Source organism: Python bivittatus, unplaced genomic scaffold, assembly GCF_059951505.1.
Source record: "Python bivittatus isolate LINGU-HERP-01145 unplaced genomic scaffold, Pbiv_v1 ctg000480_np1212, whole genome shotgun sequence".
Lineage (NCBI taxonomy): Eukaryota > Metazoa > Chordata > Lepidosauria > Squamata > Pythonidae > Python > Python bivittatus.
This window is the reverse complement of record NW_028277075.1, coordinates 96,415,562-96,440,264: the sequence shown is the minus strand read 5'-3', so window position 1 is coordinate 96,440,264 and position 24,703 is coordinate 96,415,562. Positions and strand designations below refer to the sequence as shown.

Below are 24,703 nucleotides of genomic sequence, written 5' to 3'. Positions count from 1 at the left end.
TGCACACACGCACACTATGTAACATACCAACTATATATCATCATCTAACATCTACTTATAAAATAAAATAATTCCCAATAAAGCAATTCCCTTATGCTACAGATCTGTTTTATTTGTTATGTCAGCATGGGTTTTATGGATGGATTAAGTTAGTATGAAATACCCTGGAAATATATTTTTACAAATACATGTAATATTTCTTAACACACCAAATATCTCTGAATATAATTTAAAATATAGAATAATGTTAGATTTGACTTGAAGACATAACTTGACCTTGATCATCCCTTTGAAAAATATTTGTAGTGAAGAACTGGTATCACAACTGCCAATGTATAGGGAAGATTAAATACGTGGAATCAAAAAGCTGAAAGTTATCTTTGAGGTCATCTAAAATTACCTTCATTTCCTCTGCATCCTGCAGCAAAGTCAGATGTTCCTTCTCTTTATCTTTGAAACTGACTTCATGCATTTTTTCTGTTCAAATGAAGAAGATAGTTGAGCAACTTTTTAATGTGGTATAGTTTAAGAAGATACTAATCAGGTTCTTAAGCAGCCTTCTTTATGCAAAAGGTATCTTTCTACTTTTATTATCCAACAGTGACAAAAAAACATTAACAGGTGCTTCAGCAGAACAATTTGTGAAGCTACTTTTAGCCCAGGTTTTCAACAGATACCTTCTTCAAACGAAAGTCAATTCCATTTGTCCTACTAAAAATATCACATTCCATGTGTTACACACTTTCCCCCATGTGTTATGCCAGCTGTAATCTTTAAAGCCCATCTCTGTGACCAAATCAGAACATCAGAAGCCTTAGTTAAGTGGACTTGCAGCAGTTTCAGCATGTGAACACTAATTGCCCTTGTACAGCAAAATATGCCAATCAACGTGAGTTGAGTTTTGATTCAAGCCATACTGCAGCTAATAAAGTATGTTTATGCAACACAGTTATTTTCCTGTGCAAAACTGGTAGATCAGATTGACATAATAAATGTCTCCAAAGCAGTATTAGCCCTCCCAATTAAGACAGCATTAACTAGTTTGAAAGGACTTGGTGAATCCCTATCTCAGAAAGGAAGATGACAATGGAAAGAAGCTAACTACTAGACAAAATCAACACATGTTAGAAAAATAAAATAAAATAAAATAAAATAAAATCCAAGGCAGCTATTAATGGCCCAGAGCAGGAGATATGTAAAGCCTTTAATCCCTGAAATTATGGTACCTTGAGCTCGCAATTTGGCCAGCTCTTCATTAAGGGAATCCTGCAATTCTTCCAACTGCCTTCGCTTCTGCTCCATATTCTGCATATAGTCTGTAAGAGACTTGATCTTTGCTTCATGCTTTGAAAGTTGAAAAGAAGCAGACAGAAAATTGCATGTTTAATGCACACCAAAAACTACGAAAAACTGAAAGAAGAGAAAATAACAAAGAAACAGCTTAATAACCTGAGAGATGAGGAGCTGACAGGCAGCAAGTTCCCTCTCATTGGCATTCATTTTTCTATTAGAATCTATCTGGGCACTCTCCAGCTGCTTACTACGGTTCACCAGAGATTTCACTTCAGACTTCATTTTACTGATGTACAGCCGTGCCATGGTGAATTCTTCTTCAATCACACCATTCACATCAGCTAACTGAACAAACAAAATAGTTGCATCATTAACATTTTATGGGCAAATTCCATTTCTCACTATCTTGACAGAGATGTAGATTTCTGTACTTGTTACTGAAATTGGCATGATGTATACTGTTCTTCCCTAGCATCTCTGACACTTATGGATCCCCATCCCCCCAAAATCTCACTGGCCATTTACTTGTGGGTAGAAATAGACATTAAATTATTACAGGTTTTTAATTCTGAGTATTGCATTTTAGCATTCATTATAGCTTTGCATTCCTTGCTTGTCTGCACTGTGATGTCATAACTCTACACCTTTATTGCACCATGAGTTCTCAAGACTAGGAACCCAGCAAATGGTGAAAGTATTTTTATTTACTATGCAAAAGATATATGAAAATTTTTTATACAGTCATGACTATTGGTTCTACTGTACACAATTTCAGTATTTTTCTCCCTCCCTACAACTCATTGGCTCTAGTCCCATAAAAGCCTAACCTGCAATAAACTTGCCAGCCTTCAACGCCAACAGTGCCTCTTATTTCCAATAAAGAGGGTTTATTCAGAAAGAGAATGCAATAATAAAAATAAAAATTATTGCACTGACCAAATATTGGCTGTATTGATCAAGTGCATTCCATATAACCTGCTCATCCCACACTGGGACCAAATCTGTCAGCTTTATACATAAATCTTGGTTTAGTTGTAAGGACTGGGATCTGCATAATATGTAACAGTCTTCTCCAGCCTTTGAATCTTGCTGGTATGTGGACTTCCCAGAATTCTCAGCCAGCATGGTCACTGCTGAGTACACATCTGGGAGATGCACAACTAATGAATAACAGCAATAAAATATCCAATACACAACCTCAATGCATGCACAAAAAGGATGGGGCTTAGATCACGATGCTACAACCATTATCTTGTTAGTTTCATCCCTTCCCCTGTGGACACTGTTGCTGGGTGTCTCAATACATAACAGCCTTATAAAGACATACAGACATTTGAATGTGGTTTACTATCCTTAAGGGCTACTTTTAATTTAGTAATCACTTTTAACGCTAACATAATTCTCTCTTGAACCACTGCATTGTTTCCTGCAATACAAGCAACTTACTGTTTTCACATCATTAGTACCAATGATTCCACCAATCTCTCCCAGGTCCTTAAGCAATAAATTCAGTATTTCAGTAGCTCTCTTTTTCTGATGATTACTAAGTTCTTGCAACTGTCCCAGCTCTCTTTGTGTAGTTGACAGAGCAGACTGCAAAATAACAACAACAGCTTACCAACTGATCTTAACTATGTTGAAAAGCATATTGAAAATATCTTGTTTTCTGAGATTATGCTGTGTTTCCTACATAAGATGTGTTTGGACAGGCACAGTTTCCTAAAAGGGATATGAATCAAACACCCACAGCTTACTTATGTAAAGAAGCCTCAATCTGAGCATCACATTTCACTTGGGATATAAACAATAACTGAGCTCTCTACCATAGTACAGAATACATTCAGCTTTTGTTACATTCATTGATCCATTGTGGGGAGAAGGGCGGGGACAAGTTTACTAAATAAATAAATAAATTGATGTTGTTATATTCATTCATATTTGCTCTCATTAAATTAAGAACAACCCAAGAATTCTAGATCAGGTAGCTGGTTTTATATTTAAGCTCAACTATTTATTTGAATCTATTTCATATCTTATGGAAGTTCGGCAGAGACGAAGTGTTCAGAACTATGCCCTTATTCTATGCCCCAGTTTCCGGTAGGCATTAAAGAGCATGAAAAACCCATAACCTAGCTGTTATGTGATAGAGAAATAATCCCCAATAACACCTTCTGGAAACTCACTAATTCCAGAAGGTAGAATCAGTGGAAGGTAGAAATAGCTTCCGTTTAAAAACTTGCACAGAAGTGTGCATGTGAAAATTGCTAGTCTGCCTAAGCGGTAGCTAAAGCAGATCAAGCCACTGGAGAAAACCAGAATGCCATTTCTGTGTATTGTCGAAGGCTTTCACGGCCGGAATACGATGGCTGGTGTGGGTCTTCCGGGCTGTGTGGCCATGTTCTGGAAGTTTTGTTTCCTAACGTTTCGCCAGCATCTGTGACCGGCCAGTCACAGATGCTGGCAAAACGTTAGGAAACAAAACTTCCAGAACACGGCCACACAGCCCGGAAGACCCACACCAGCCAATGCCATTTTTGCTACTGAATTCTTTTGCTGTTAAATGCCCAGTATGCAATGGGAAATAAGGTAATAATAGCATCTTCTCATTTATTTTCCAGCAGAAAATGATTATACTGGACATATTTTAAAGATGGACACACCATTTCAGCATTCAGTGCAACAACAGTATGGTAAATATCAACTGAAATGATAACAATTTTTCACAAAACTGTGCATAGCAGTTTGCTAAAGAAAATCCACTTTTTCCTTTAATGTACACTTCAAACAGCTGAATTTCTCTGGGGCATTTAATGAGCTTTTAGTTGGGATTCATAGAAGGCATATACAAATTAGTATAAATGTATCTAGGAATGAAGATTAATGAGATTGTTCCTACTGTTTTCAGTGCAAGTTCATCTGCCAGCTGTTCATTAGCTCTCATCTTGTCCTCCACTTCTTGTGATTTCTGGTCATAATTAACAGCTAGTTCTTCCAAAGCCTGAAGAACTTCTTTAACTTCCTCTTTTGCAGCTTCATTTTCAATTTGAAGACGAGTGAGTTCCTCTTGGATCTTCTCGTAATCTCTCCTGGTGGAAGCCAAGAGCTGAAAGTGAGAGAGAGAGAGAGAGAGAGAGAGAGAGAGAGAGAGAGAGATTAAGTAGCTAAAACAGTGCACAAACATAAAATGATTCAAAAGTATTATATTCAATTTTATTCCAAATTAGGAAGGATGTAATAAAAATGCTAAATGATTTTTTTAAAAAAGATTTTCCAATAATCAGACAGGTAATCAAGTAAAATACATCTAATTGGAAAAGAACTGTGTTAGAAGCTGAAAACCAGTCCCTGATAAGTTTTCTATATTACATTAACCAAATAAATATACCCAATATTTAGCCTTCATAATATAGCAATTAATTTAGCAACTGAATTCGTAATTAAGCAATTACATTCTGAAGGAATTCAGATTCAAGATATCATGTACTTAATCCTGGCAAATGGTGGGATAAAACCCACAAGAAAATTCACCCATGATAAAGACTTAAGGATACTAGAACAACCTGTTTCCTCTCTCTAATGCTTACATTGGCTACACATTGGCTGATTTCATTGGCCAGAAATAAATACCAGGCCTAATTAAGAAACACATAGCTATATGGCTAGCTTCTTAGATCAATCCATCAGCAAACTCATCAAACAATTGTACAGAACAAAAGAGAACAGCCAATCTTTATATAAAATGTGATAAAAGTGTTAATGTCATGGTCTTTAGCAAGTTTTCATAGATGACTCTTTTGTTTGGTGAGCTGGTATCTTGAAGCTTACTCCTAAAAGAATCATGTCAACAAGTTCTATTTTACCATAAATACCATACCATTATGTCTCTTTTCTCTCTCAGCAGACAACTGGGATTTAGAGTTGGCATCTCTCAGATGCTGCATTTATCGTATGGACTCCAACTGCTGTTTTATACTAATGGCATTGTATCAGTCTGAGCACGGTTGTCTTTAGAAAATTCAAGAATGAATTTCCGTAAATTATTAACAATAATCAAGATAGTCTGTACTCAGTTTTCCAGTCTATACAGCAAATTAAACTGAGCCAGGACTGACTGCCTCTTTTTTCCCCCCATACCATACTCAGCAATAAACCTAGGTTTTAAACCTGAATTTGAGACAACAAAAGTAGATAATGAATGCTTGCTTTGCTGTAGCATTTCTGCAAATGCATAAGCATTTCATTAGTTTGACATTTTGAAATTAACTAACCCATCTGCATTTCCTGCAATAATAAGTTATGGATAAGAATCAGTTACTGTTTTTATTTGTTCTTATCCTGAACTTACAATATAGGTATCTGATCTAAGAAGTGAATAATAGTGAAATGTATATAAAATATCTTATATTAGGATAAGGGGTGTGTGTGTGTATATATATATGAAAATGTTTTATATAGAAATGGTATGAAATGGATATAGGAGCACATATGAAATTTGACACAGACTAGAAATTGATGTATGTACCTTTCCATAACTACTACTATTAAGCAAAATAATAAATTGTTCAAACTAATACTTACTTCCCCCTTTATCTGATCCCCTCCCCAATTGGCCCCCAGTTTGCAATCAGAAATCCACAAACTAATTTCTCAACTAAAAAAATTGGTAAAGCTCCAGGTAAAGATATGGTTTTGCCAGAACTACTGAAAATAAATTCTGAATGGTGGGCCTCTGAGGTAGCCCCCCTGTTTACTACCATTAATAATTATTGTTCCCCAGAGAGTGGTTTAATTCTATCACTCTCCCAATATACAAGAAGGGTAATAGGCAAAGTCCTGCTAATTACCCCCCAGTTAGTTTATTGTCAGTAATGAACAAATGTTATGTCTCATTCCTATAGTATAAGCTTCGAGAATGGATGTATTCAGACAATATCTTGGCCTCTGAACAAACAGGTTTTAGATCAGGATATTCTACTATTTAGCTGAAAATTATTCTAGCCCTTCCAAAAACGCCCTTTATGTTGCCTTTATTGACAGGGGCAGACTTTGGTTCAATTCCTCGTGAGAGACTATGGAGGAAATGAACTGCAACATCCACTAAGAGTCACCTTCTCAGGTTGATAATTTTGTTACATCAAAATTCTACAGTGCAGATTAGAGGCAATTATAATGGTGATCTAAAGAGTTAACAGGGCTATATTCTTGCCCCTTTATTGTTCAATTTCTATATAAATGACATCATTGCAGGCAAATGATTAACCAGATTAGGTTAAAGACTTTAAATAGCTAGGCATTCACTTCCAACCTTCCACCCATTGGAATTTAACTCAAATTTTGCTCCAATAGGCTCTGTTCTTAACTATGGGTGGTCTGTAACCCAGGCATTCTTAAGCCAGGGACTACCTGTAATCAAATGAGTGAGTTTTCTATCAGAGCTCAAATCCTTAAATATGCAATCCTTAAATATGCTAGTCATCAAGATAATAATTACTGTATGTCCTTACAGCAATTAAACAATATAAAGCAAAAGTTGGGCTCGCTGTCACATGGTGCACACCTCTACCTTAGAAGCTGTTCGGTCTAAGTTTCTAAAGGCCATTCTTTGTGTCCCTTGCTCAACTTCAAACTCCCTTACTTGGTTAGAGCTTAGTTACATTTCTCTTGGGGCCTACCTGAGACTTTCCCATCACAGATTTTTGCCATCAAACAAATTTGGGGGAGTTTGTCCTTGGTTTACCTCACCCTGCTAAATAGGTTTTCTTCATTCTCGAGGAGGCAAATTGACTCTGATCTGGCATCTTCTGTCTTCTCGCACTTGGCAATATCATCACTCAGACCAGATAAAGCATTAACCAAATTTAAAAAGAGGACTGGGATTTAGACCTACAAAATGATAGGGCTAAAATCACCACCCTTATTATGATATAATTGCAGGGTCTCCATGGACAATTCCTAGTTATCTCTATAACATCCTGCATGTTCCACACTGGAGATTTTTTACATTGGCTCAAATTGGTGCACTATCTATTATGGAGACTATAGGCAAATACATTAGTCTACTAGTATGTGTATGCTCAGATACAGAGTTTGAATCAGTAACCCATGTACTGTCGCATTACCCATTGTACCACCCATGGTATCTGGCACTCATAAACTTGATGGTTAGAAATTTTATTTGTCTTAATGATCAAGAGGTTACAATCTTCTTTCTGCAAAATCTAACTTGGGCAACCACTATAAAGGTTGCCAAGCTGCTACCAATAGTTATGGTTTGTAGAAGTCACTGATACTTTCTTTTTATTAATTGTTTTAGGTGTTTTTGGTTTTGTTTTGTATTTTAAATTTTGTATTTGTGTTGTATTAGTCTAGGATAATGCATAAATAAATAGATAAACAAATAAAATACTTACTTCATCTTGATCCAACATCTGTTGTTTTAGTTTCTCAGCCAACTGACTCTGTTGGTTAATTTCATCATCCTGCAATGGACAGAAAAAAATATTTCTTTTTCAATTTCTACCATTTCTATACCTTGAAATTGGCTAGATTTCATATTAGGCATGGCAATAAATCTTGACTTTCCAGATACTTCACCCCATATTCAGGAACTTGCTTCTAGCAGAAACTCACATATAAAACTCAGCTACTTCAGTTGCATTATTGCAGACTACAGAAAACCTACAGATTTGCAGAACATAGAAATCAAGCTATTTCTTTTCATCTCCCTCTCCTCCAGGGATTAAATGCTAGGCCTTTTTTCAAGCCAACGGAAATTTGGCCATTCTTTTCCTAGCATTGAGATGGGGACAAATATCTTCAGTGTTTACATAACAGTTATATCTATCCTGAGAACTTCTGATACCCACCTCACCATCTCTTATACCACAAATATAAAAGTGGATGCAATTTTCCCCCCCCCCATTTTAAATTCTGTGGAAACTGAATGTACCATTGTTGCACAGCAGGAAAATAAACCATTAAACATAATTTGCAGAGTATAAAACTTTGTTCCAACTTTGTTTTAGTGATAAAAACATATCACTCTTAACAGATGCAACCAAGTAGAATCATAAATCAATCTTATATGGTCCTCAATTTAAAGAATGCGAGACTAATTCTACAGAACACAGAAATATCTTTCAATGCTTGACATCACAATGGTTTCATCTGGCTTTCATTATATCATCTGTACAATACTGAGAGTAAATAGTATTTTAAATCAGCAGTTGGTTCTAAAGACACCTTAATTCTATCTTCTTTCCTTACAAAATCATACATTTTACATATAAATACACTACAATTTTATTACCAAGAGTTCCTTATTTTCCTTGTGAAAATTCATATAATGAAACCTTTAGTGATGTAAAACTATACCATTCTTTAACGTAAAGATATAAAATGTGTTATGTTTCATTTGCTGCAAAATCAAAACTTTCCCACCTTAAGGGATTATAGTCACTGCCTATGAAGACCACTCAGAAACTACAGCTGTTCCAGAATGCAGCAACCTGAATAACAGCTTGGTTTCCCCATATAACACCACTACTTTGAGTCACTGGTCGGTTTATGGGTGCTGAATGAACAGCTCAGGACCTGGATTGTTATGGGACTAGCTGTTTCCAATAGTTCCTGCTCGCCCAGGTTCCCTCCTTTAAAACCTGTCATGTACAAGGTTCTTGGTGGCAGGTCTTCTCATTAGCCACCCCCCCCCCCCTTCTCTAGAACAGTATCCCCACATGCAGACTTTGACCCTGACATTATTAGGATACAGGAAGGCAATCAAAACCTGACTACTTTGGTAGGCTTTTGATGGGGAGATGAAGAGTGAGATTACTGTTGTGTGAGAATAGATTATTATATAGGTTATGATTCCTCTGCATAAGAATGTTTTATTATGTAATGTCATTTATTTGATTATGTTCCTGTTTTAATGTTATCTGTGGTAGGATTGTAATATGCTCAAAGCTGGTTGGCAATTAGAGCAACACTGATTGTTTATGTGCCACCAAATCATTTTTGACTCCTACCCACCACATAGATTTTCTCTATCGTAGAGCGGCATACAAGCCTCATAAAATAAATATGGTTGGTGAAAGCAAAATGCCCAGATTTCCCTATAATACCTGTACATAAATCTGAAGCCAAATAAATTATATAGGCATAGATCATTTAATGTAATAAATAATCATCCCACTTGGATATCTTATTAATATAGCCACTATGTATGTTTCTGAATGCATATATCACTTCATTAAAGTTTCAGATCCAAAATATAAGCATATAGTAGACAAGAGTCTCTATATGGAGGCAATTAATTCTGATCACACATAGGGGGTGCCTCCAAATAACTATGAGTGACTTTGTAAGGTGCAAGAGGTGCTCAATTTGCAGTCCTCCAATATTTTGGTTGTGGCATCCAAAGACCCTGCAAAATTGTTAATATTGTAGAATAGGAAAATTATTCTACATATACATTAAACTATATTTAATGTAGGCCAACTGCATTTACATAGCCTATATCAGCTACCAGAATCATTGTTGATCTCCAAAATGTAAGCAGGGTTGGATGGATGACTATTAAGAAATTTCAAGGTTGCAGACCAGGTGACAAGCTGATAAACTTCCCAAAGAAAACAATGGCAAATCATATCCCCATTGTTGCCAAGATAGAGACAAATGCATGAGGTCAGCAGGGATCAAGCTTGCCCTGAAGGAGATACTTTACTGTACATTTATATATAAATTAAATTATATATAGCTTTTGTCCTTGCTCTCTTACTTCTTTGACTTGACCTTGCCTAGTTTTTACTACACATCCACTCTTCTGAGCATTACTCTAATCCTAAAAAAGATCATGTACCACTGTTTTAAAGCCTCCATACTAAATCAAAGGAGCTATTTCAGCTATCAATATCACAGCCAACATTAAATGAAATTAAATAACTATTAAGTTTTTGTTAAGTGAAATTAAAGAACTGCCATAGAAATTTTTAAATGTCTGTTAGCATGGGTTTAGAATATTAGGAAGACTGTGAATGAGTGTCTCCTTATTCATTTCTCATATTCAATTTATTATAAGATTTTCTGATTTCCTTACATTTTAATCCTATACTAGAAGGCAAGGAAGAGATAAAACTCTTGAGATTATTACTGAGTCAAGTAATGCCTGAAAGTAATAACTGCATCTTATAATCACAAACACGAATCCCAAAGATTGGAATTGTCATCAAGTAAGGAATCTCTCTTCATTTTTAAATCTAATTTTTAAAAAGGACATTACTGCAACACATAGACATTTATCATTAAAGTTAGTCACCTAAATATAATTGTGCTGCTTCAGTGTATATGCAGGGACTTCCATGATGAAATATTCTCACAAGGAAGTAGGAAAGAGAAACATCTGTAAATAAAGGAAACTGGAAAGCTGAGCTGGAACCCTTCCATAGGATGCTTAATATTCTACAGACTCTGATATGTGGTATGATTTAATTACACAATCTAGATGTAGTTTTATTACATTAGGAAAAACCAAACCTCAGATCTATAACCCACCAAAGTTGCTGGTTTCCCTACATATTACTGCAATCTTTATGTTTATCTATCACTCAACTTTGGGTATACATACAAACAAAAGTTTTGCTTTCAGTAAGGAAAACATACATTTATAGTAGTGAAGCTTCTATACTTTTCTTGTCTTTCAGTAAGAATTTGTTTGATAATTTGACTGATTATTTGGGATTAAAAAGAAACTATTTTAATTCATCAATTTCAGCAGAACTGAACAGACTGTTTGTGAGAATGAAAATACTGGTGGTTTTATATTTTGTATAGTTTGAAGCACACATTGGTTTTAGATATGATGAAAATTTTCCTTAGAAATAATCAGTAATAATTTATGACAAGAAACAATTGGAAGGAAATTATTAATGGACCTTATCATCCAACTGTCTGTAGAGACTAGTAACCTCTTCTTCGTATTTCCGCTTTTCCTCAGTTGAGATACTGGCAACAACAGGAACAATGTTATCAATGATAGGCGTGTTGTCACATGGCTCCAAGTTCTTCTGGTCTTTTGCACTGATCTGCTCTTCCTCTGGAACAGCCTCTCCTGAAGGCACAACAGATCCCAAGAGAGTAAGCCTAAATCTTTACCATTTTTACCTTTAGGTCACCATACCTGTTGGTACTTATAATTTTTAAGGAATTCAGCTGTGCAGTCAGAACAGTCAGACAACTGGAACTATGAATAAATAAATACAACTGAAGTTGGATTATTGAAAGACATCATTTGTTCCCCTACCACATGTTTCTAAGTAGACTACTTTTGGCGGGGGGGGGGGAAGATCTGATCATTATTAAGAGACAATTAAACTCTTTGGATTGGATCCATATGTACCTAACATGTTGCCTGCATTAGAGGAAGGGACTGGGATGATTTTTGTAGGGTCCCATTTCTCCCTGCAGACACAAAACCACTTCTAATATTCTGAAGAGCTACCAAATCATTCAGCAATGTGGTGGCATTAATTATAGGAAACTGCTACCTTGTGCATGTCTCTCAATAGAAAGCTCTTGGACTCTGCACCTACCAAAGGAGCTGTTTCATTGCATCTGTATGGAAATGAGACCCCCTGGGACCAACTTTTTCTCTTACAATTCATGGTAACTGCAGCTTTATTGTGGTAACTTTGTAAGCACTTCCTGCTAGGACTTCACATAGTATATAATCCATTGATTTATTTTAGAAGATTATAGTGAGATACCCAACTATGCAGAAATATTAAAACTCTGCAAATGAAATAGTCATAAGATAAACTGGGAATTCATGACACACCAGATATTCTAGTTGTGTTTTCCTTCAAATGATTGGCCATCACGGGATTTTTCACGATGCCAATAAAGAAAAACTTTAATAAAGTTTTTTTTAAATTTATTTAAAATAAAACAATAAAGAAAAACTCGGACAGGTATGTCAGATAAAGTTGCGTGCTTCCAGCTCTGCTAAGGAATAAGTCTCCAGTGGTGATCACAGATTTAGACATAGTTATTAGGAATCAGCTGCCCATAACTTAAGAGAAAAAAATAGGCAGGAAAAGAAAGGTAATATATTTAACTTCAGTAGCAAGACTATCAATTAAAATAAGTGTGACAATAATCAGTACCAAAGGAACTAATTTGGCAGCAGTCCATCGTTTTGTTCCTAAAAACCAACTTCAAAGACTAGTGATAAATCACTGACACACCATAACTAAGCTTGAAGTGTCTGCTACAGGGCAGGTAGATTAAGAATGCCAGTTTTAAGGACGGCCCATAGTTAAGAACAGAGCCTATTGTAGCAAAATTCAAGTTAAATACACAATGATTCGAGTCAAATACACAATGGTTCAAGTTCATTACATAATACTACTCATACAGTATTATAAATAATGGCTTACATACAAATTCAACGTAAGGACAGACCTTGGGAACGGAACTCGTTCTTAAACTAGGGACTACCTGTAATGACTAAAATGGACTTAACTAGGCTACAGACCTTTACATGTTTATCCAGCATTAAGCCCTATTCAAAACCTGAGTACATATGCATAAGATCGCACTTTAAACACTATTAACTTAATGAAAAGCTTTAAAAACATACTGAAGATGATTTTTAAGTAATACATAAGGATGCATTTTTTAGCATATATGGAAAATGTAGATGATAGTTAAATGAGTTTCGTTATGGGCTCAAAGCTGTTATTCAATATCTTTAAACTCCTGGCACGTTTTTGGTTCTAATTATAGTAAAAATCTTATGATGCTTCCAGCACTTAATAAAGCCTGACATATTTGAGCCTTACTGGGGGATATTAAAATTTTAGAACTCATGAGAGATTGACACCTTGGAATTATTCTTATTTAAAAATAGCTGGAAAGGGGGAAGTAGAAATTGTAGGCTGAAAAGGAGATAATTACTCTTAACCAGAAAATATATAAAGATGCTGCTAAAACCTCTGTAAAATTAAAAAAGAAATATAATTTACCCCAAATTGCTGAATGGCCATGTATATGGTTACATTAGTTACGTTCCTTATTTGACCCTGATATTTTAAGTAGCCTCTAAAATTCCAGAAGTTTTAACTACATGGGTTAACATTTTTATTAAGGGTTAACCTACTGCTCAATAGTCTCAAAAACTAAGAAATATTATGCATATGAACTTGAACAGCATACAAGTAATTTAGAATACTGTACTGAATCAAAGTATCCTCCAAATGTCATCTTCATCTTTAAAAAAGGAAAGGAGGAAGACCCAGGAAACTACAGACATGGCAGCTTTACATCTATACTGGGCAAAGTCCTTGAACAGTTCATTAAGCAGCATGCTTGTGAGCACTCAGATAAGCATGTTACAATTTACAGAAGCTAGGAGTTTATCCCAAGCCGATCATGCCAAACCAACCTTATCTCCTTCTTTGACAGAGTTCATGCCTTAGCAGATCAGGCCCAATTCTGTTTCTGGGTTTTGCACTCTATATTTCTGTAGCAACACAAATCAAGAATTTCTTGCACTGTAGCTAAATTCTGTGCTAACATCCATTCCACATCTAGCATGTTGTCAAGGGCAAACTAATAGGCAATAAAGGGTGACCGACTAGCAGGTTCTTAGACTGGAGGTGTCCTTTAGTGAAGGAAAAGTTCGACATATTTAGCTTTTGAGCCACAGCTTTTTAATCATGAAATTATATTTTATGAACATGCATTCATAACTTGTATTCTTATCTATCATATTAAAATTACTAAAGGATACTAACTTCATACACTATGGTTTATGAACCCAGAAGCAGCACTGAGCCTTTACTATCACACAATGCATTTGGTATGGAGAGTGCCTTTATCTAAACCTTGAGTCCCAAACTCTCTCTGCTTTGAAGCTAATGAAAAACTAAAATATAATTCCTGCCTCACAATTCTAATTTATGAACCAAGGCTTTTCTATGACTAAAACTCTTGTCTAATCCAAGCCTGAAACTAAAACTCTTGTCTAATCCAAGCAAGAAACTAATTCTTGCACTGCAACTATCATGCAAGAAGAGGATTGTGCAGATCCAACCCTTGTTCTACCTTTTGCAGTTAATGAAGAAAGCAGCGCTACAACAGAACTGGGTCTCTGTCCAGGAATGAGCTATATTGATATATTTCCAGACATATAAAGGGAAAAGAACATTATAATTGTTTTAGCACTGCAAATATTTGGCAAACTCTTTTTTTTTTTTTTTAACATAGGTTCTCAACAGTAACTCACCATTCCGCCACCTATTCAGTTCCATCTCCAGATGCTGGATAACATTCTTTAATGTTTTATTTTTTTCCTTCTCTTTTTCATATTTCTTCTTCCATTCCTCAGCAGTCAACTCAAGATTCACGGAAACTGTATTCTTAATCGTTTTTGCTCTGTCCCAAAAACAAACCGAACCAGGTACCCACAGTTTTAGCTAATACACTCTGTTTAATAGGTAAATATTCAAATGTAAACTAATGTTGCAACTACAGTACAAACTTGTCTTTGGGTTCAGTAATTAGTATGGTGGTTTCATATTTCATCCTTTATTTTATATCGTTTCCCCATTTATCTCCTAGTAACTGATGCTGAATGCTCTGATCACCCCACAGGGGTAATAATACAAGTGTTGACAATGCAGCATCTGGAGTTGCACATCAACCTATTTGGCCTTTCCTCTGTCCTTCCTCCAGTGAGCAAGGCTCACAGGAAACACTGCCCAGGTCACTTATGTTGGCTGAAATATTCAATCTGCTGTAAGAGATGTGTGGCATTTTTCTCTATTATGCTAATTGTGATGCATTTTATTGGAGAACTAGAAATATCAAAGAGCAATGTTTCACTTCATTTTTTAGATTTATAATCTGTTATATGTGAGACTTTTACTCTCAGTTCCATCAAAGCCATTAAAACAAATTTCACTAAGTTTCTAACAGTGCTATTGTGGTTTGATGCTGGTCTGAAGATTAGAAGTCTTTATGTTTTTATAGATTTTAGAGAATGTTAGCTACACTCACATATCTGATTTATGGCAGAAATAGCTATTCATATCAACATAATTGCTAGAAAATCAATACAGTCACATCAGACCTTGAGCCAGCAAAGCATTGATGCATAAAATTAAATCACAAAGAAAATTCTTTTGCTGCATGCGCAATTTTATTCTTGACCACTTTCTCAGAACTATCAGAATATCATTGCTGTTTGTTGTTGGAAGTTCTCAGGTCCATCAATATTTTCATATTCAACTTTAACTAATATAATTTCAGCTGAGAAATCTTGTTGCAATCCTCTTGTATTTCTCCGTACATTTGACTAAATAATACAACATATAATTAAATAGCAATCAGTTATTAAATTACTGTCTTCCTTTAAAAGAATTAGAGCAAGTGTGTGTGTGTGTGTGTACAGATACTGATTTGACTTTCTTAAGGCATAAAACACAACTCATTTGTATTTGTATTCATACAACACATGGCACCATTTTATTCAAGTTTATACTTCAAATAATCTCAGTTTTTAGTTAGTTTGCTTTTTAATCTTACTCTTTTGGTAACTAAGTAAAGGCCAGTAATAAACGCCATAATGTTTTTCAGAAGACATATATGTTTGCTCACCTTTGTCCAAACATTAGAGTAGACTTGGTTTCTGCTTCATTGAAAATGGATGGGGAACAGCAAATGACAATGGTGGTTCTACAGTTACCACCTAAGGAGTCTTGGAGAATTCGGGTCATTTTGCTGTCTCGATACGGGACGTGTGTTTTCTAATTAAGAAGGATAAGAGGTTGAAACACACACCAAAAAACCCCCAAGAAGCTGTTGTTGACATTTGTTGAAGATGCTATAATTTGGATTTCTGCACATAAATGCCTTCCAAACTATGAATTATGTATCTTGGTATATATGTGGAAGTGTGGGTGCAATATATTTTCAGTGTATTTTTAATTGATACAGTAATAATTTTAAAAACACATAACATATTTAATTGCTCAATATTCTTTTTTTTCAACTTTTTGGTTGAGAAAAAAGGGCCTTTTGTGTTTTCTCAGTTTTCCCCCCATGCTTTAATCTCTCTGTTCAGTTGCATCTTCTGTTTGTTCATATTTTTCATTTGTGCAACCTGATGGGTGTCTGCATACACCACAACCCATGCATAAATAATTCCATATAATAAGCCATTTGCTCAGACTAGCTATCCAGTAGCATCAACTATAATGATATGATGCAAACGTATTGGGTTACCTTAGTCTTTTCTCAGTTGCTTCTACCTGTCCAATCCAGTCCAGGAGGATGGGCATGCTCCGGGTCCCGTCAGCCAAGGAATGTCATCTGGCAGGGACCAGGAGACGTGCCTTTTCCGCTGTGGCGCCTGCCCTCTGGAACATCCTCCCTCCTGAGATTAGGATGGCCCCAACCCTTTTGGCTTTTCAGAAGGCCTTGAAGACCTGGCTTTATGCCCGGGCCTGGGGGCCCAAGTGTGTGAAGGGCCCCGTTTCATGGTTATGATGATACCAACAGTTTTTAAAATCTCTTTTAAAATCTTAAATTTAGATATTTATATTTATATTTAATTTTCTGTATTGTTTTAAGTGTTTGACTGTTTTTATTACTGTTAGCCACCCAGAGTCACTGGTCTGAGATAGGAGGCTATATAAATTGAATGAATGAATAAATAAATAAATATGTACGTATGTGTGAAACAAATAGTTATTCATGAATGTACTTATCAATGGGACCTAACATACTTCCATCATAGACAATAATGCTGGGCTGGTTGCCAGTGCTGGTTATTTCTTCTATCTATTTTGAGCTTAATTGCAAGGATGTGTTTACAGGAAGGAAGGAAGGAAGGAAGGAAGGAAGGAAGGAAGGAAGGAAGGAAGGAAGGAAGGAAGGAAGGAAGGAAGGAAGGAAGGAAGGAAGGAAGGAAGGAAATATATGGAGGGAAGGGAAGGGAAGGGAAGGGAAGGGAAGGGAAGGGAAGGGAAGGGAAGGGAAGGGAAGGGAAGGGAAGGGAAGGGAAGGGAAGGGAAGGGAAGGGAAGGGAGTTACTTACAGTTCCTTCTGCCAATGCCGAAATCACATTACCGAGTGCAGACAAAGACTTGTTAATATTTTTAGCTTCATCAAGAACAGAGCCCTCAGCTCCAGTTTTGCTGACCTATCAGAAAAAACAGGCTATTCAAAGTGAACTGAGTTCATACTCTGAAAAGATAGGTAAAGGCAATGATAATGTTACATTTGAAAGAAACACATAATACTACCTGTTATATCAGAAACATCTACAGCATTTTCAGTTCATTCAAAACAGCATTATTAAGTTATTTGTATTTCTTTTTCTATCAATAACACACAGCAGAAACTTATTTCGCTTACATTTCCAATTTCCATAAAAGCAGCTTAGAAGGCCAAATCTATCTCACTGCAGCTAAACACTGGCACGCATCCTCAGATCATTCTCTTAATTTTGCAGATTCTTATACAATAAAACCTCAATTTTCCAGACCTCCATTCAGCAGATTTTGCTTCAGGCTCCATTCCCAACTGACTGTGTCCATTGTTTCTGAAGCAGTTTGGACAATTGATGTAATATTTGCTATTTGCGTCCATTTACATCATTAGTTTAAATATGTAATTGTTTTCATGTCATGTCAATCTATTGCATCAATTTACATTATCTGCAAATAACATGAATAGAGCAAATGAAGTAAAATGTAAATGATGTGGATTCAGTTAAATTGAGATATTACTGTGTACAATAGTACCCAATAATAACTTTATATATCTGAAGATTAAATTTAAAATCCTGAGTGAAACATGTCCAACACTTTTCAGGAGGATTTTAAGTTAGATAAATACTAGATAATGCAAATATACTAATGTGCCAGCAACAAAAATTCCACTAGACAAGTGGACCTGGGAAAAAAGTGAAAAAGCAAGGAACAATGATGCAACAGCAACAACAAAGAAAAGAATGACCATTATGATTTCAAGATCGTCCAACACATTTGGAGGCTATCTTGTTCAGGAACATTCAGAGACAGAAATTATTTTTTAAAAAAATAAATTTAAAAACCACAATTCACAGATATGTTTCAGGTATCCTGACTGAAAAGACTTTTCAAAATGAGTAATTTTGCAGCAACAGCTGAAGTTTACTCCCTCTCATTTTCTGCTGGATATTGTCTCTTTTTCTTGCATGCAAGATGTTTAGGAATGGCCTATCTCCTATCTCAACACACGATGAAACGTTTTGAATTGGCACAAATTATATCCAAGGCTATCTATTTACTTGCAGGACAATCATGTGAACTTATCCCTTATACATTTCAAATGCATTTTATTATACTAAGTCATGAATTCCAAAAGTTCCTACCTTGTAGTCAAGAATTTTAAGTATAGTAGTAACGGGATCATTACCTTTTCACTCCCAGCAAGATCTACTAGATAAAGCTTCCCACTGAGTTTTTTTTCAGTCTCCACATTCTCTTGCTTGATATTAATTAGGAAGATACTATGACTTCTAGAACTGTGTTCATTCATGTCTATGAAGAGAAAATTCAGTAAGCTAATGATACAATTTAAGGAGGTTTTTTATCTCTCTCTTCTAAATTCCATTAAACCATCATCCTTTTTTCCTTGTTTCCATCAGCAAAGACTAGAACTGTTCCTTACCTATGACTGCAATCTTTCAAGTGGTCATTTCTGAATTCACATTCAGAATTCAGACATTCTGAATTGTCTGACAGGAGCCCTGCTCCCCATGCATACAGCATGGTCAAGCCCATATTCACAGAGCAAAATTGTTTCCACTTATGATGGCAGGACCAGCACAGAGTGTAGCATCCCGTTAGTGCACAAGAACAAAGTTAAGATTTGTGGCTGTCCACATTAATGAAACTGAAAACGAGAAATTAAATGAAGCCTAAAGCAATGTTAGCTTTACACCCTAAAAGAGCTCTGATAGCTCTTTAATGTGGTGATAAAACTTATAGTGGTGATAAAATTTCAGGAAACCCACACCATTCAACTCTTTCCTCAGCATTTTCCATATATGGAAATATGCAGAATATTTGTATTATCTGTAATAACCCCAGAAGCAGCAGAAAAAATATCCATTCTCAGAGGTACTTTGAAGGGATACAAAATACTTTACAACCTGATTCAATTTGCTGCTTTGAAACTATTCTCTTTTTTAATTCATGAACCTGCTTTGGTGTGAATCAACTGAAACTTTGTCAAATCAAAGCAAAGTTTGGCACATCCTAGTAAACAAACATCTCTTCTCCAAGCTTTTAATAGTTAAATGATTTTATTACTTATTGTTTCATTGATATAAACAAGAATATAGATTAAAATTATGATTTTGTTTTTTAAATTTTGCTAGTCATGGGATACAACTCAAAGAAATTTATATAACAATGTTATAAAAACTATAACTATTCAGCTATACAGAGGTTAAAATGCATACTTTTTAGCTTTTTTATTTTTGTAATGTTTGGTTTTTATAACTTTTGATTGTATTTCTGATTTTACTTTGTTGTAAGCCGCCCAGAGTCCCCCATTGTGGGGAGATGGGCGGGGACAAATCAAAATAATAATAATAATAATAATAATAATAATAATAATAATAGTACTGTTCCGATGTTGATCCATGATGAAATCCATTCTGCCCAACTTCTCAGGGGGAGAATTACCAGTTTACTCTCTGCTTCCTGATTTTTTTTTTAATCAGCTGCCAATCCATCAGAACATCTGCCCTCTTAACCAGGGACAGCTCTGCTTGCTCACTGTATTGAGAAGCTTTGGCAAAAGCTGTTTGAAAATCCAAGTGTAGTGGAGGAGCTGAACTAACCTGTTGGGTTTTGGCAGGAAGAGGGTTTGTTTTTTGGTTTGTTTGTTTGTTTTTGGTGAGGTGGCTGGAGTCCTGGATGAGAAGGGTTACCTCAGGCAAGGTTGGAAAATGAGTTGCTTTTGTTGTTTTCAAATTCAGACAGCCATTTGGATACTAGATTAAAGCGTAGAACCCATGTCTAATCTGGAACATAAGGCTAGATTCGTGTTAGGGGGGGTTGTATTTTATCTCTTTTTTACTGTGTGTTCAGTGTGTGGAACCTTATCTACCTTTGTCACCTTTAATAAAGTTGACTTATTTTGAATGAATCCTGGAGTTGATTGGTTGTCTTCTAACACCTGCCTCAACTTGGCTGAGCTATCAACTAGTAATCTATTTAATTGCTATGTAACAGAGATAACTTGAAGACACTAATGAATTTGACAAGGCAAATGTACATTTTCTTAACTGTTGTAAAATTATTGTAATTTTAGTATGAAGTAATTGAAATTATGCTTTTAGAATGTAATTGCAGACTTAGAAATGTACAAATGCTTACTTGTAACAGCTACATGACGGTTTGTTTTCCCTTCATCAATGACATCCATAACTTCTTCAGGACTAGACACAAATCTCTCTGTACAGCCCTAGAAATGTGAAATTCAACATATTTCAGGTGAAGAGTTGAATGGAAATAAACCTATACCAGTAATTGTAGCTTCTCAAAAACCAGAGGCAAAACTCAATATATAAGCCTATATTCAAAACAACTCAAAACTTCAGATAACAACTGAGAAGCAGCTGCAGAAGAATATAAGATGACCAAGTACGGCCAATACATTTGTTGGTCATACTTAGCCTAAAACCAATCTGAAAAGTCTGCATGATTGCTCTTAGACTTGCTCTTTGTGCAGGCAGGGACCCTTTAAACAATTCCTAGCTGCACAGATGATTTGTCTTATTACTGTATATCCAAGTATTCTTGTGTGGAACCTATCTTACAACACACTTTAGCCTTTCACCATTTGAGAGAATGAGCACCATTTCATCATGTTATTGGGAAACTATATTTTATACCCTATTGACACATAGACTGTTTTGGGTATTTATGCATGGTTCTAACGTATTCTGAAGCTTATACTAATAACAAATAGGAAAAAAGTATCTATATTTTATTTCATATTCATTATGTATTAATGGAACTGATACATTTCAAAGGAACGATTCACATAATGAAACCATTTAAAAAGAAAACAAAAAGTTGAAATGTTGTGATAAAGGAAGTACTACCTACACAATTTGGATGAGAATATTAGGGAAGAAAAATGAAGAAAATCTCCCAGAAAAAGCATTTAGCCACAAGCCAATACAGGTAGTCCTCAAGTTACGATGGCAATTGGGACCAGAATTTCCATCGCTAAACGACCACATCACTTAGTGATGGCAATCTCTGCAGTCCCAGTTGCCATTATTAACTGAATCCTATGGTTGTTAGGCGAGGCAACTTCCTGCCAGTTTCCCACAACCAAAGTCAGGAACTTGAAAGTCCCAGGCCAGCAGGCAGGTAAGTGGCTGCTGCCAGGTGGGGAAGGAAGCGAGAGGGTGTGCGGGAGGGCCAGGGAGGGTCAGGGAGAGTGTGTGTGGGTGAAAGGCATGGGTTGGGGAAGTGCGCAAGGGGATGAGGGAATGTGCAAGAGGCATGGCGAGGGTCAGGGAGGGTGCATGAGGATGCAAGAGGGTGTGTGAGAAGCACGGCGTGGGGAGGGTACATGAGGGTGCAAGGGGGAGCATGAGGGAGGCGTGGTGAGGATGCACAGGGGTGCGTGACTGGCTGCCATGACGTGAGCACAGAGGGGCTGGGGAAGGGCATGCGGGTATGGGAGACTTACCCCAACAACTTGCAACCTTCCCTGCCAGCTTCCCTACTGACTTTCTGTGGAAGGCGGCAGAGAAGGTTGCAAATGGCAATCATGTGATTGCGAGGTGCTGCAACCGGTCATAAGTGTAAACTGGTTGCCAAGTGCCCAGATCGCAATCACGTGACCACGGGGGTGCTGAGATGGCCAGAACTCCAAGGACCAGTCGTAACCACTTGTTCAGCACCATCATAACTTTGAATGGTCGCTGAACAAATGGTCGTAGGTCAAGGACTACCTGTAAATGAAAAAGATTCTGGGAAGAAGAAGGCAACAGCTGGAAGACAAGTGCACACTACTTACCTAACTCAGACCTGAGAATCTAAGGACATCATCTCAGTGGAACTCAGAATCAGGAATGACAATAAAAGAGAAGTAACAAATGCCTTGATCATGTTAGATAGGCAAACCTCTCAAGAATGATAGAAATGTTGCTAAATAAGATACTATACAGATTTTGGAGTATGATTTTACCTATCAAACTCTGTCTCAGGAGTATAGATGGAGGTGTTTTGACATTAGAATACTTTATGATTTGGGAGACAAGTTGTTATTTCAGGTTATCTGCTCATAATTATCTGACAAATATGAGATATGAACAAATAAGTAAACATGGCATTAGCTAAAGAATAAAAGAAGAGCCTATTGCAGCTTTCCAAAGTGGACAGCTCAGATTCTTATTTGTATCTAATTCAAATAGTCCTGCTAAGCACTTTACTTTACAAGCCTTAATTGTATTAATTATTTGACTCGTGAATGCTATGCCAGGCTAAGCCAACTCAGTAATCTTTTGATATGATTTTCAACATTTTAACTTCCAATAGAATTGTTTTAATTTAAAAAACAGTTTTTGTTTCAGAAAATGCTCTAAGATAAAACACTGTGCAGTACAGACCCTGAAAAATTAATCTCAAAGAATGTTTGGCAGTATGCTCCAAAAAAAAGGGGGGGGAGCCTTAATTATGTCCAGTAACTCTTAAGTAATAATTTTGATGAAACAATTAAAGCAACCTGATTTGCTTCAATGAAGAACAGAAGCCACCCAGTTCACTCAACAAGCTGTGCTTGGCTGACATGCTTACGGGCTGGGTGGCTTCAGAATCAGGATAAGGGGACTGGCATGAAAGCAGCTTTTCCACACTGCTGACTTCTCACAACCACTGACCCACTGGTGAGTTATTGTGACAGCCCAGCAATGTGAAAAGAGTTTTTCTGCATTGCTGGACTCTTTTATCAACTGGTCAGCAATGGGGAGAATGCCAGCAGCACAAAAAGCAAGTCATTTTACATCACTGTCTTCTTTCAACTGCTTGTCAAAACACTTGGAGATAGATTTTTTTTTCCCAGAGCTAGCCAGTGTGGGAGATATCTTGGTCTGTAGAGAGTTGGTTTTGGGTTGGCTACCCCCAGTGCGTGCTGTAGGATACCCCCCACAGAAGTGATCAACTTGGGTGTCCCCTTGACTTTCAGGGTAAAAAAACACTTTCCTCAGCCTTTTTCCATAGCAGGGACCCTGTTGCTTCAAGGGGGTACTTCATTTGAAGATGTCTTCAAAATGAAGACCTCTTTGAAGCCACAATTCAGAGTACTGCTCACAGTCCATTAATATTTAGACAAACAACTGTTTAAACAGAAGGAATAATGGACTTCTCAGAGCCTGGGAAGAAGGGTTGTGGTTTGCAAAATATTACAGAGCTGTCATATCTGCCCTTTCCTCCCATCTCAGGGTAAAAAGTAGCAATCTTCATGCTGCTTTCAAAAGTGGTCAGCAAGAAGATCAAAGAATCCCTGCTCTAACAAACTTATTGATAAATGGGGTGCTAAAATACATATAAGTGATGCTAAGGATTCTATAGCCTAACTCCTTTTTTTCTTGACATAAATCTAGCTAATAAGCCCTTGAGAATCTAGCTTGTTTTTGTGAGCTTGACAGAATGATTATTACAGTACAGATTTCCCAGTTGATTAAAACAAACTACCATCCCATCATCTAGGGTCAAGTATGACTTACTGATGTTTTGTTAGAGACATTCAGAGTAATAGAAATATTCTGGTAGAAAAAAAATCATACCCTTAACCTTTAAGAGGTAGAGATCTCTAAGCTTAATTAGTATGCTTATCCATTTACTTTATTTTGTATAATATTGTGACTTGTGCTTTGGCAATTTTATCATGGAATTATTGGTTTTATGGCTTTGTCTTCTATTATTTGGGGTCTTTTAATCTATTTGACATTGAGCATATTTTACAGTTTGTATTCTATGACTACCTTGAGTTCTTAGTGTCAGGTCTGCCTGGTTGTACTTGCAGAAAGAAAGTAAATATGATCACAAACTAAATTCAAAGAGCATTTGAATTAAATAATTTTTAAAAATCCATTATAGGTAGAAGTGCTTTTACCTTGACATATGGGACTCTGTTCTTGTCTTCATGTACTGCAAGATTTGTTTTTGAAACTGAAAGAAACATAAGGGACCATCAATTAATGAAGTATACAAATTGGATGACTGGCAAGAATAGTCTGAATGTATTACAATTCAAACAGGCCCTTCCGCATAAATCAGCGATAGAATTTTAGTCTAGGATTTGCATATCTTAAAGCAAATTGACTTTACCC

General features: G+C 36.3%; 1 protein-coding gene across 1 annotated transcript in view; it reads right to left on the bottom strand.

Moving 5' to 3' along the window:
• KIF5C (kinesin family member 5C) overlaps nucleotides 1-24,703 on the bottom strand; it is a 91,250-nt gene that overhangs the window by 18,556 nt on the left and 47,991 nt on the right. Inside the window, exons 6-18 of the mRNA XM_088145181.1 lie at nucleotides 24,487-24,542; nucleotides 20,730-20,817; nucleotides 18,757-18,881; nucleotides 17,393-17,497; nucleotides 15,952-16,100; nucleotides 14,579-14,727; nucleotides 11,226-11,401; nucleotides 7,704-7,772; nucleotides 4,190-4,396; nucleotides 2,740-2,886; nucleotides 1,450-1,638; nucleotides 1,227-1,344; nucleotides 401-477 (exon numbers count right to left, since the gene is read on the bottom strand). Coding sequence (XP_088001307.1) covers nucleotides 401-477; nucleotides 1,227-1,344; nucleotides 1,450-1,638; nucleotides 2,740-2,886; nucleotides 4,190-4,396; nucleotides 7,704-7,772; nucleotides 11,226-11,401; nucleotides 14,579-14,727; nucleotides 15,952-16,100; nucleotides 17,393-17,497; nucleotides 18,757-18,881; nucleotides 20,730-20,817; nucleotides 24,487-24,542 — 1,655 coding nt within the window. The remainder of the gene's footprint in view (nucleotides 1-400; nucleotides 478-1,226; nucleotides 1,345-1,449; nucleotides 1,639-2,739; nucleotides 2,887-4,189; nucleotides 4,397-7,703; nucleotides 7,773-11,225; nucleotides 11,402-14,578; nucleotides 14,728-15,951; nucleotides 16,101-17,392; nucleotides 17,498-18,756; nucleotides 18,882-20,729; nucleotides 20,818-24,486; nucleotides 24,543-24,703) is intronic.